The sequence below is a fragment of the Embiotoca jacksoni genome, unplaced genomic scaffold (genome assembly GCF_022577435.1).
Source record: "Embiotoca jacksoni isolate LCO1_2020_lvr unplaced genomic scaffold, fEmbJac1.0.p SCAF_29, whole genome shotgun sequence".
Taxonomy (NCBI): Eukaryota; Metazoa; Chordata; class Actinopteri; family Embiotocidae; genus Embiotoca; species Embiotoca jacksoni.
This window is the reverse complement of record NW_027185380.1, coordinates 4,438,875-4,452,403: the sequence shown is the minus strand read 5'-3', so window position 1 is coordinate 4,452,403 and position 13,529 is coordinate 4,438,875. Positions and strand designations below refer to the sequence as shown.

General features: G+C 39.4%; 1 protein-coding gene across 4 annotated transcripts in view; it reads right to left on the bottom strand.

Annotated features, from left to right (window-relative positions):
* Nucleotides 1-8,055: 8,055 nt before the first annotated feature.
* Nucleotides 8,056-13,529, bottom strand: part of epha7 (eph receptor A7) — an 89,147-nt gene continuing 83,673 nt past the window's right edge. For all 4 annotated transcript variants that reach the window (XM_069161507.1, XM_069161508.1, XM_069161510.1 and 1 more), the window contains exon 17: nt 8,056-12,739. In XM_069161507.1, the coding sequence (XP_069017608.1) occupies nt 12,625-12,739 (115 nt within the window). In that variant the 3' untranslated portion in view covers nt 8,056-12,624. The remainder of the gene's footprint in view (nt 12,740-13,529) is intronic.

Below are 13,529 nucleotides of genomic sequence, written 5' to 3'. Positions count from 1 at the left end.
GTTCAGATTATCCAAACATCCTGTTTTCATAAACCCAATATCTCATAAGCACCTTGAGGGAATTTCTTCAAAATTAAGCACACGCATTCACTTTGTCCCACGAATGAACTGATTCGATTTTGGGGGTCAAATGTCACGGTAACTGTCCTTCACATCTGTCCCGTACTTGTGAATGCAGTATCTCAATGCCTTGAGGGACTTTCTTCAGAAGTGGCACAAATGTTTACTAAGACTCAACAATAAGATGATTAGATGTTAGGGGTCAAAAGAGAGGGTCAAAGTCACCATAACCACACATCTGTCCCATTCTTGTAGGCGCCATAGCTCAGGAACACCGTGAGGGAGTTTCTTCAAATGTGGCTCAAACGTTCAGTCGGACTTAAGGATGGACTGATAAGATTTTGGTGGGTCAGAAACAGGACGGGGAAATGTGACAATTTGTAACATTTCACCAGATATTGAATTGCAGTGTTTCCCTTATATGCAATTAGCAGCGGCGCAAGTCCACTGTTGAAACAGAACCGCCGTCGTTTCAACTTTTTTTTTTTTTAAGGGCAGGATGAGACGACACCGACTGAAAAAATAAGGTTCTGCTTAATTTGCAGGATTTTTTTTTTTTATTTGGAAAAAAAAAATCTATAACTTCAGTCTTTTTTAGTTTGTTGTCAATAAATAATCATATCAAATATCAATAATCTCCTGCTTTGTTTTTTTTCAATAAAAAAATCTTCAAAATTATGTAACAGCACAATTTTTCAAAGTATGAGTTGTAGAACAAGCAATAGAAGACCATTGATGTGTGAATGGATTTTTGAAGTCCTAAACTGTGTATGAATTTAAGTTATTGAAGATCCCCCCAAAAAAAATCCGGAAAATGAATTAAAAGCACATAATCCTAAACTAAGTGTTGTAGTAAAACCAACAGGAGATCATTGATGTGTGAAATGATAAAAGTTATTCTGGAAAAATGACCGTTAAAAGTGAGGAACGGAGATAAGAAATGACAGCTCCTGCATGGTAACGGTCACCCAGTGGGTGATTTGGGTCAAAGAAAAAATGTATACCTTGTTATGGAAATCATGTTTGAATTTTCTAATTTTACTGCAATAAGGTGGTTGTTGATACATATTTTATGTTCAATATTTTATGTTCAATAAACGTCAAATGTTTTTCACATGCACGCATGCTTAACCTCTGCTGCAACAACTGCATCTTAGGGGAAACGCAAGTATGACAACATTTCCCACAATTATGAGTAGGATAAGTTGCCGAAGTCATAACATTCTATAGCCAAAGGGTCAAAGGTCAAAATTCCCTGTGACATCAAGATGTTCGGCAAAAACACTTTTATGGGCATTGTTAAACATCATGACTCAGGAACAGAAGGGAAGATTGTGACCATATTTAATATTGGGCCAGATGCTAAATTGGTAACACTGATTTTGGGTGTGGTGATTGGCCGATTGGCCGGTCGAGGCCGATGGCCTCTGAGTCTGGTTCTGTCAGAGGTTCTTCTTCCTGTTAAAGGGGAGTTTTTTTCCTCCCAGCTGTTGCTGGATGAATTCTTGGGTTTCTCTCTACAGTGTTGTAAGGTCTTCACTATGTTAAGTGCCCTGAGATGACTTGTAAAATTGAACTGAATCGATTTTCAAACTGTCTTTGTATGACACTGCGCCGTGCATCTTGAACTTTAATTGTAGTGTGACTGTCACAGCTCTGATTTCTATTCTATCTATTCTATCTACTCTATCTCTCTCTGTACAGTATTGTCGTCTTGCAAGCCGCATTCTCTACAAACTAAGGCTACATATTCTTTGGCCTTAAAATATGCAAAAATATACAGTATTTACAACTTGTTCTAATTTGCAAAAACACTTTTTTTTTTATAAAATGAGAAAATAACCTAATGAGAATGGATTGATGTTCTCTCCCTGCAGGTAAGTCTAGGGCTAAACTTTTGATGAAGCACCAGCTCTTTTTTAGGAAACAGGGGCCCTTTCCCCAGAAATCACCTCTATTTTTCTTCAAGACAAGAGTAACAGATTAGGCGTGAAAAGTCGACGTTGTTGCATCTGTAAATACCACATAATATTTCCCAAAGGATGCACCTGAAGTGTGAAAAGCAAAGCCTTTGTTTTGTAAATGGGTCATGATCTGTTTTCCCTGTGGAGTCCAACAGGTAAACCATTAGTCAGACCTGCACGCTCCTTGTCTAATCAATTTACACAGTTTAAAACCATACATCTCCATATCCCCATTTGACTTCTATATTAGATGCAAAATGTCAGATACTGTAATAATGGTGATGCCGGGCTCTGGATTATTGCAGAATTGCCAAATACAAATGATTTATGTTCCTGTTATCTTCCTCTGACAGTCTCCCAGGTTCGTCTGTTTGTCTGCGGCAGTACATGAGTTTATTTAAGAGATGTAGATGAAGACATTTTGTACTCTGATATGTAAAGGGACAATATGTGATGCAATACAGAGTGGTCATTAGCTGACAACTGGAATCAAATCGCTTGGAATCTGACTCAATAACGATTGCTGCTAATTAAATGTAAAGAGGACCATGCAGAGAAATCACATACAGACTCTACTCTTACTCAGAAGATTGACACCCGTTTCATTTGTGTGTGTTCAACACAGATGCACAGTACTGACAGAAAAGAGAAACTGCTAGCTGGGGCTTGTCTTAATTAAAATAAACACCTTGCAGCAGATCCAAAGCTGTCTTATTACAAACTGTATCCGTAGATGAAACAAAAGACACAGCCAAGTCTGAACACTGTCTTCAAATACATTGTTTCATGAGATGTTGTGAGTAGATTGACAGATACAATATATTCCCTCGTGAAGGAGTTGATCCTTGTGGCTAGAACTGAGTTTTGAGAGTAAAAGAAAATACGAAGATGATATATTGACAATACAATGTGTAATGGAGATGCAGTGCTGTAGGTTTGAGTTACTTATTGTCTGAAGTATGCACAGATGATGATACATCTTCACTACTCCCATGCTTTATTTACTGTGTACTTCAGATTTAAGGGATTTTCTCACACCCTGCTGACACACACCTGTTCCAGAATACAAATAAACATTGGGGCTACAGCGTCTGAAAGGTATCACAAGGAAACCACAAGAACTGTGATTGGTCAGCATTAGCTGCTTTTCTCCTACAAGTTTCTAATACTGGTAAACAGCTGATAATGACAACAGCTTCAGGAAAGCTGAAGCAAGGTTATGTTCCCCAAACCTCCCCACGCACCAACGCAGACTTTCTGAATGAAATGTATCACACGGAAGTCATGAAACAGCGTTGAGAGCAAGAATGTACAGAAAACATGTGGTTCATTTGATAGATTTGTGCAGTTGAAGTGGTTAAATGAACGCATGAAGTCCAACACTCAAATACAAATCAAGACCTGAGTCCTAGTTATTTATGATAACACTCCTTTGAAGCCCTCACATTGATAATACATCTGAATAGATACTGTATCTGCTGATACATTAGTTCGACTGTTTTCCCGGCCTGGCTCAAGTGATATAAATCATCACCTTATTGTATATTTTCTGATCACAAAATATTCCAAATATTTTTCAATTCATTAGTAAAACCCCGTTTCCAAAAGAGTTGGGAAGCTGTGGAAAATGTAGATATAAACAGAATGCAATGATTTGCAAATCATGTAAACCTATTTTTGATTGCAAAAAGACCAAAGACAACGTATCAAATGTTGATATATGTTGATGTCAGCAGTGAAGATAGAAAAGGGTTCACCATTTTGTGAATGACTGCGTGAGAAAATAGTGCAGCAATTTAAGATTAATGTTCCCCAGTGTAAAATTAGAACACATTTTTCTGATTTCATCATCTACGGTTGATAATATCATTAAAAGATTGAGAGAATCTGGAGAAATCTCTGAACACAAGGGACAAGGCTGGAAACCAATATTGGATGGTGGTGATATTCGGACCCTCAGGCAGCACTGCATTAAAAACACACTATTCTGTGTTGGAAATCACTGCATGGGCTCAGGAACACTTGTGAAAACCATCGTCTGTGAACACAGTTCATCGCTGCATCCTGTTGGACTCGGGCTCATGCTAGTACAAAGCCAATATGTGTAAGCCCCCAGTCCTGCGTGTTCTTTTAATGAGGCAATAGGAGAAGATGTCAGGCTTCAAGGTATTTATTTAACAGCAGCAGAATAATCCGTTTACAGAGCTCTGGGTCCAGACTATGTTTCCCTGACCGCAACAGAGTATGTGTCAGTTCACGAAGTCTGAACTCCTGACTCTCCCTGACCCAGTCTTCTTATAGTACAGGAACCAAAAAGTCATGTATGGTGATGTGTCCTTTGTTGATTGGTCGAGGTGGGCCGTCTTGCCTTGTGGGGACGTGTTGCTCAGGTCAGTAACTTATTCCTGTTTTATGACTCGGAAGAAATAAGAAAGACAGGAGGTGAAACTAATGGTCGTACCATCAACCGTTACAGGTTGAGGCCTGTGGCCTTGTTATTATGCACAGCAGCATGCTGACCCCAACAGGATCGCTGACCTCAGCAGTATCGCTGACCTCTACAGAAACAGCCTGTTGCATATGCCTGAGGATTAATAGTTGATTAATACGAGATTGTATACAAGGAATATAATATGGCATACATATATAATATTATTGTAAGCAAAGACTAGCATAGGATAGCACAGTCCACAAATGCAGGTTAAAACTCTCCAAAGAAGAAACCAGATAGAAACATGATCCAGAAACACCGCCGCCTTCTCTGGACCGAGATCATTGAAGATGGACTGAGGTGAAGTGGACAACTGTCCTGAGGTATGATGGATCACAATCTGAGATTCTGTTTGGAAATCATGGACACTGCATCCTCCAGGTTAAAGAGGAGAGGGACCATCCAGTTTGTTATCAGCACTCAGTTCAAAAGCCAGCATCTGTGATGGTACATGGATGCATTAGTGCACATGGCATGGGTAGCAAGAATGGGACAACATTTCACTTTCAAAACTCCAGAAACTGGTCTCCTCGGTTCCCAAACTTTTCCAGAGTGTTGTTAAAAGAAGAGGTGATGCAGCTCAGTGGTGAACATGATCCTACAACAACTTTATGGAGACGTGTTGCTGTGATCACATTCAAAACGAGAATATATTTTTCATAAAATTAAATTTCTGTTTCAACATTTGTTAAGTTGTCTTTGGTCCATTTTCAATTAAATAAGGGTTTAATCATTGCATTGTTTTTATTTAAATTTTACATTGATTTTTCTTAACTTTTTTTGGAAACGGTTGTAAAGTAAATACTTTTAGTTTTGCTGAAGTCATCTGGAGGGCACACTTCTGCTAAATTCAAACACATTGAAAACAGAAGAGCTGGAGTCATAAAAGCAATGCACAAACTGTCTATGTATCGTGGCCTCTGAATAATGCTAAAATATTCCTAATAAACACAACTTGATGTAACTTTCTCACTTCAGCGTGCCAAGATGTGCAGGGGAGCATCCATCCACCTGTTTTTATGCACACACTTTCAATTTAAATACTTTCATCTAATAGGGAATAGTGTAAATTGAAAAAAATGGAAATATCACAACTTTGCATTTGCCTGAAGTAAGTAAATAAATAAACAAATAAAGAAAAATAACAACAAAATGTGAAAAATGCATTGGAAATGGATTTAACTGAAATATCTCATGATGTGCATGAAATCTTTGACTTAAATGTTAAAAAAAAAACAAAAAAAAAACATCAGCCCTATTTTGAGCACATTAAATAATACATATGAAATAAAGATATGTGATAATTACCTTTTTATGGTTTTCCAACGCCTTCTTCCTCTGATTTAATGGAACCAAACTGTTGATCTCTGTGAACCTCATGTTCATGTAACAGTAGCAGATCGAAAAGCTCATTCATTTGCATTTTATTTGACTGATTTTTGAGACATCTTTCACCAGATACAGAGTTGAGTAAACAATCTCATCGAACAGGCTTTTTGTTTTGGAAATATCACAATCTTCATGAGCAGATGGCGTTTTTTTCACTTTCTGTTGATGTTCTTTGTCTTTTTTCTATTAGTTGTTTGAATGGGTTTCTTGCTGTTAATTATTTCTTAATGATGTTGGGGATTTGGGTGACAGACCCTATACGTTATTTGTCACCCAAGCTACAGCACGACTCAGCCATTTAACTTGAGCTGAGGTTGTTTTGAAGGATGAAACTAAAGAGAAGCAAAGTGGTTGTAAAGTGAGTCTCGTATGATCACCGATTAAGAGTAGCAGACTTTATCCACTGACTGTTAAGATAAGTATCTGTCTTTAGATTTTAAAGCCAGGCTGTAAGACAAAGCACCAGGGCACCATTCCTCTTTTCTGCATGTACGATCTTAGTGAGACACTTTAGTAAATGATCTAACCGTTGAAGCCGGATCAGACTGTGCAGTTTAAGCTGGGAAGTGAGGAGTAGCCGCACAGAAAAGCAATTGGAAGGAAGCCAAATTCATGTGAAAACCAAAGTTGTGCTTCACACAGACAGTCGAGCAGCTCAGAGACAGCATGGCGAGCCACGACTGGACTTACCAAAATAAATACTGGAACTGCTGAAAGATGTGATCAGAAGAAATCCATTCAATCTCTGGAATAATTGGAACTTTGGGAAGATTATATTACAAAACAGGGAAGTTTGAAGGAGTGTTTGGACCGTTCTGGCTGTCTTATCATGTATGCATGTACAAACAAGTTTGTAAGAATGTCCACACGGTTTCTCAGGCACATCCACACTCAAACATGTTAATCCTGTTGATTCATGACTTCTCTTCTTCAATGCCTGGATCATCTTCACAATGAGCGACCCAATATCCCCGGTAACTGTGCCCAAACTGATTGGTTCTGCATGTCACCATTTACATTGAGAGCCAATGCTCTGTGTCAATGCAGGAAGTACAGTGACCATGATGTGGTAAGGCAGGAAGTAGGGTCTGCATGTAGGCATGGTGTGAATGGGCATTTAGTATAGCGTCATTTCCTTTTCTGTTTGAATGATTGTTGTCACATTGATGTCACGATACAAGCGTTGGCTTTAATTTGTATCAGATCAGAAAGGAAATCACTGAACAATATCTGACCTCACAAATATTCGGGGAAAATGAACCCAACCAAAATCTCATGTGGGGTGAATTTACTGTATGCTGAAGACAACTTCCATTGAAATTGTAGTATATACATACAGTGATGATCCAAAACATGATGCACACCGGGTGAAGTGAATAAATGTGTTTGTGTTGTAACATGTCAAGTTACATTTTGCTGAATTTTGGTGGGCGTGGTCCTAATGTTTTGGCTAATTGATCTGATTACAGACATTTTTTAGTTCAGTTGATTTCCTAATGAGCTATGTCGTTTGTTGTCATTTAAAATCATGATCACATCACAGTTTCTCACCTTCCCTCGATGATAAGAAATGTTTTGTCGCTAAAATGAGTCTTGATTTTGATTCAGCTCAGGACAAGCTGGAGTTTTGTGGATTTGATCTTCAGGGCACAAGTGGTTTTAAATCAAGTTTGAGGTGATTTTAAATACAGAGAAGTCCAAAAATCATCAACAATATGAGGGTGGGTTGATAAGTTCAGAGACTGCTGCTCGTGTGCATTCACGGAGCAAATCCAAGCTAACTCCAGTTAAAGCTAAGTTATCCATGTAAGAAGGAAAGATCTTTGGCAACCTAAAATAAGTTCTAATTTATAAAGTCATGGGTTAAAACTAATAAACCTTAACTTCAGTGTGCACTCTGCACTTTTGAAAAGAAGCTTTCTTGAATGATATGACTTAATTATTTTAGAAGGAAATCAGTCAGGTACATTTTTGTATGGACCAAAACAATGAATGAAACAAATCTAAAATCTTTTTTGTCACCCAAATACTCGCAGCAAACGATAAAGACCATCATTAAATAAATGTCACCAAAACTCAAATGAGCTTTGGATTTGAACATCATACATTTATAAAAAATAAACATGGTAAAAACACTCCAAAGGACACACGCAAATTCTAGAGATTGTATTATATTTCCAAAAATATATGTACAGTCTATTACAAAGGTTACAAAGCAAAAAGAATTGTCTATGTAACAAGAAATTGTCTAATTAAATGATCTTACAGTTCTGCTTCTGGGGAAAATACTTTTAACCAGTGAATATTCTCAATACTTTCATCACAGAAAAATAAATAATAAATCAACATTTTGTATTACTGTACAACAAACTAAAAAGTAAAATCAAAACAGAGTCAAAGGAAAGATGGGAATCCTATCAGCCGTCTTTGGTCCTAAATGAAAAAGTATGTACAACTGAAATCTTGTGGGTGACAATAATTCATCTGCAAGATACAAAAATATAGTGCATTTTCAATGTATTTAGAGCTCTACTGAGTAATATGTGTAAAAAACAATATAAATAAAATGTACAAGTTTTACAATTAGAACATATACAAAGATCCCCTCAAATCTCGGCTCGTTCTGACACAATCGACAGTGCTGCACTCTTTGGAATTACCCAACACCTCGCCAAAGTGGTGAAACTGATTTCCAACTGCTGAACCACGAGATTTGAAAAATAACTTCATAAATCTATCTGCTATTCCTGATTTCAACCAACACTCTACGTCCCGCACCTTTGTTTTGTTGTTTTTTTGTGTTTTTCTTTCCTGAAACAGAGCCTGAAACCGTTTTTTTTGTCCAAAGTTTTAACAACCTGAAGTTCAGAATGTGAATGAGAAAGCTGAGACGGTGACGTGTACGATTAGTGAAGGTTGCAGCTGATCTCTTGATTGTATTCTGGCCTTAATCTCAATTTGGCTCAAACTGTTGTCTGCTGTCAAACGGAGGCGCGTGAAGGGCTTCCTCTAGATGCCTCCTTTAAAACCAGAGCAGGGAGTGTGTGGGGGTGTGTGTGGGGTGTGATTGTGTGTGTGTGTGTGTGTGTGTGTGTATATGGATGTGTATGTGTTAGTGTGTGTGTGTGTGAGTGTGAGTGTGTGTGTGATTGTGTGTGTGGGCGGGTGTGATTTTGTGTGTGTGTGTGTGTGGGTATGGGTGTATGGATGTGGATGTGGGTGTGTATGTGTTAGTGTGTGTGTGAGAGTGTGTGTGATTGTGTGTGTGGGGGGGGTGATTGTGTGTGTGTGTGTGTGTGTGGGTGGGTGGGTGTATGGATGTGGATGTGGGTGTGTATGTGTTAGTGTGTGTGTGAGTGTGAGAGTGTGTGTGATTGTGTGTGTGTGTGTGTGTGTATGTGTTAAGTGTGTGAGAGTGTGTGATTGTGTGTGTGTGGTTGTGATTGTGTGTGTGTGTGGGGGGGGGGGGGGTGGGGGACTGAGGAGTTTTGCGCTGACTGAATGACTTCATGCTGGTATTAAATTCAAAGGTCTGGCCTAAGCCCAATGCTGAGCTCTGCTCTGTGGATAAAGAGGGTGCGTGACGAACAGGTCTGGTCAGGGATAAGTCCTGGTGCTTCTTCACAAAGTTGATTCCGTCAGTAATTAATGGTTGGAAGCAGCATCCACACTAAACCGGCGTATGTTTAGGTCTACAAATGTATTTTTTTACGAACAGTTTAGTTGTTCATATTTAAAAAAAGTTCTACTGCTGTTGTCAGAAAATGGGAGAAATCACAAATCTGAATTTGACAGATGCTTATAAACGCTACTTGTTAAAGGGGCAGTTCAACATTTTATCATATACACTTATTTGCTTTCTTGCTGAGAGTCAGATTAAAAGACTGATCAGACTCCAATGGAGTCGGAGTGGTTAACGCAGTTTAGGATTAAAACACCGTCCACAGTTCAGCATCACTCAGCTCATTGCCTCAAATATAAAAGCGCATTTTTGTGGATTTGGGACTTTTGTTTTGAAACGACTTCTTAGTGAACAGCAGTTTGGAGTAGTAACTTCTCAAAATCTTGTTTAACTGTGAGGTTTTATCAGCAAAAGTGCTCAGATTAGTTGGCAAAGTCCAATCAGCATTTTCTGGCATTTTATAGTTGAAAAAAAATTGTTGCAGCTGTTGCAGTTCAGTATTTTATGATCACAAAGCTGTCATAAATATAAAATGAAATAAGTTTTAATAGAAAGGCTGTTATCCATTTTCAGACGATACCTTCCTTTTTAGCGGTGCGACTCGGCCTTCCACAGTCGGGCCAGTCATCGGCCTTCTCCGTTTTCTCTGCTCGATTTATCAACCATGTTCATTCACCAGCTCAGTGGGGACACCGGGTCAAACCAGAGAAAAACAAGGGTTTTCAAATGCATCTCGCTCAATGTAGACATACTCCAGGTGACAATGGTGAGAGTGAAGAAAGCTTGTTGGAGAGCTCAAGGTTGATTCCTGATGTGGTTCTACTTTCTTTATTAACTGTACGTGAAAAAAACGTGAAAATATAGATTTATCTGTCCGGTTAGAGCAGCAGTGAAAGAGGATATACTGGTTGTCTTCTGGGAACACCACGTGACAGTTAAATAACTAGGATTTCTTATCCAAGAATACCGCACTAAAACATACTTAACAGTGAAACTTTTCTTTTCTTTTCGTTTCTTTTTTTTTTTTTTTTTTTTTGAAGTGGAAACAGATGGCACCAAATAGGTTGATTGGCTTTTAAGCACATCTTCTGAAAAGCCTCCTCATCTCTGTTCTACATACAAAGCCGTGTGGAAGAAAAGAGGAGCAATCTTGAGAAACACTTTAATGCATGTTCCGTCACACACCGAGATGCATGAATAAACAAGGGAGCTGCATGACCGCCTGCAGAGCCGGGATGGAGGGATTTAACAGCACGCTCTGCGTCTGACTCGGGCTCCGACGTTTGTTCCTGCGTTTTCATACCCAAACCCTGAAGGGGCTCTTTGATTTCTGGGCGGCACGATGTGTCAGAAGATGATGTCAGCGTGACTAATTGGCACCTTTCTAGTGTTTCAAATGGTGCCTCTTTCATCTCTGCGGCCACTCAATTCAACATTTCCATGCCATGTAAGATTTTCATCAAATGTTTCGCATATCATCGTGGCAAAATGCGACATGATTATTTCATTTGATGACTTGGCACGGCAGTATTTTGAGCACTTTCCAACGCCTTTTTAGGTCAAAGAGGTCCTTTCCTTTCCTTTCCTTTCCTTTCCTTTCCTTTCCTTTCCTTTCCTTTCCTTTCCTTTCCTTTCCTTTCCTTTCCTTTCCTTTCCTGTCCTGTCCTGTCCTGTCCTGCCCTGTCCTGTCCTGCCCTTCCCTTTCCTTTCCAGCGATGACTTAATCTTTCCAAAGGGTTTGTTCTCAGCACAGCACACACATGCGTTTCCACCTAGCATCTTAAAAAATGTCAGGTGAGGACCGTTTCTACCTGGTAATTATTGCTCTGTTTAGTCCAACTCGTCCTTGCTGAATATGTCACTCATGGCATTAAACCGTGTCCGTCCACCCCAGTTTGAAATTCCAGATAAAAAGACATCACGCTACAAGGACAGCAAAAGGGAGCTCGTCCACCCTTGAAATGAGCCGCAGAAAGCATTGCCACTGAAGTGCCTAAAATAGTGGCAATACTAAATCTAAATACATTTTAAGGCAGTAACACGTCTACTCTTTTCTTGGATCCACCCTTAAAAATTGTATTTGCAGCTGATCAATGCACCAAAACAAACACGGCGTGCAACATTTTAGGCAAAATGATGGCAAAACATAACGCGGTGGCTGCGATTTCAATACAATCTTCTAGTTGTGCTGAAACATTCGACTCAATAACCAAGTCACTGCTCTGAAAGTCTGCTTCCTGTAGTCAACACTGAGATGAAGGATATTGCTATTCTGATATAAAAGTCTGGTGATTTGAAGAACAATCTGAATCCTGCATCTCCTCTGTGTTGCACTTATCAGAAAATTCCTTAATATAAACTTTTTAAAAAGTCGAAACCATGTCGAGAACCCAAGAATGTGAGGATACCATTTTCACTTCAACAGCACATGAAGGAAAACACGAGTCACTGCAAACAGTTCAAACAGTCCAGCACGAAAAGGACCTTTAAATCTGCACCGAAGAACGTTCCCTCTGCATTTGGATTAAAGAGTTTACCCTGTTGTCACATCCAAAGAGAAGACGAAACACAACCTTTGCCACAACATGTCAATGTGGCAGATAAAGAAAATTAACAAATTAGAAAAAGAAACCAGTGAAACCACCGCGAGGAGACCGGTTGGTTTTTGTTCCATCGCCACGGTGTGCACTTAAATCATTCATTGAGTTAAAGAAACATAAAGTCCTTTCTAATGCGCCGTTTGATATGTGGTTGAGTCAGTAAGCGCTTCTACGAAGAAGAAAGTCGTGTCGTCCAGGTAGTTTCTTTTTAGTTGCTGTTTTTTTTTTGCCCTTTTCCTCTCTTTAGTGCCCTTTGAAGAGGCGGACCACAATCCTTCACTGAGGAACAAAGGAATGATTTCACTCCAGACAGCGCCGGAAGAGTCTGACGTAACAGATGTCCGTTTACTTTGACCGTTATCCCGGTTGCATCCGAGGTGCTGCTCCAGAAAGGTTCTGTTTGTTCCCGCCCTGTCTGAGGCGGCCCGTCTCGTCTCGTCACACCTGGACGCCGGTGCCGTGGAGGTGCAGCATCTGGGCTCTCGTAGTCTGTATGCTGCTCATGATCTTTTTCTGATGGCCCACCAGCGTGATCCCCAAACTCATGACGTCCCTGGAAAGACAAAACACATCAGTCAGCACCACGTGAGCAAAAGATTTACAGCCTCACCATTTTCACAGCAGGGTTGAATCTCAATAACACATTGTAATATCAATTTCAAGGATGACGTGAGGTAGTCTGAAGGCTGATTTTGTTTCTTTGCGAAGTTTGGAAAGTTTGAACTCAAGCGTTTTATGTGAACGGGGACAAGGACTTTGACGACTCATGCAAGTGGAAAGCTTCACGTGGGAGCTGAAGGGCGAGAATGAAGAGCACGTTGAGAATGTAAGAAACAGCAGAGAGTTCACACAAGTTCACCAAGTATAAGACAGACTACATGAGAATAGTTTAAAACCCTCACATAGCTTCATCATGTTTGTGGCAGAGTTAAACTAACATTTACAACAACAAGTGCACAGCAGCCTTCAGCTAACTTTACATGTGGAAGTACACTGATAGAAGAAACACCTTCAAACGTCAAACTAAGAAAACAGTCCAGGAAGATTATGGATGATTGTTTCTGTTCTTTTGTTGAATCAGCAGCAGTTCTGCTGTGCTGTGTAAAGAGCCAATGGTGAAAATAAAAGGCTGAATGATGGCTTCACTGTGCTGGAAGTAGTGTTGTACAACAACAAATAATTTGTATTATGTAACAGAAACACTGATCTCACAATAATTCTACTGTGAGATCCTGAAATGCTTTTAATGTCACACATCTGTGTACAAAGTGTTGAGTTTTATCAAAATTCACACTGGATGAAAAAAACTGGAAAGTGCATGAAATTCAAAATAATTAGTGAAT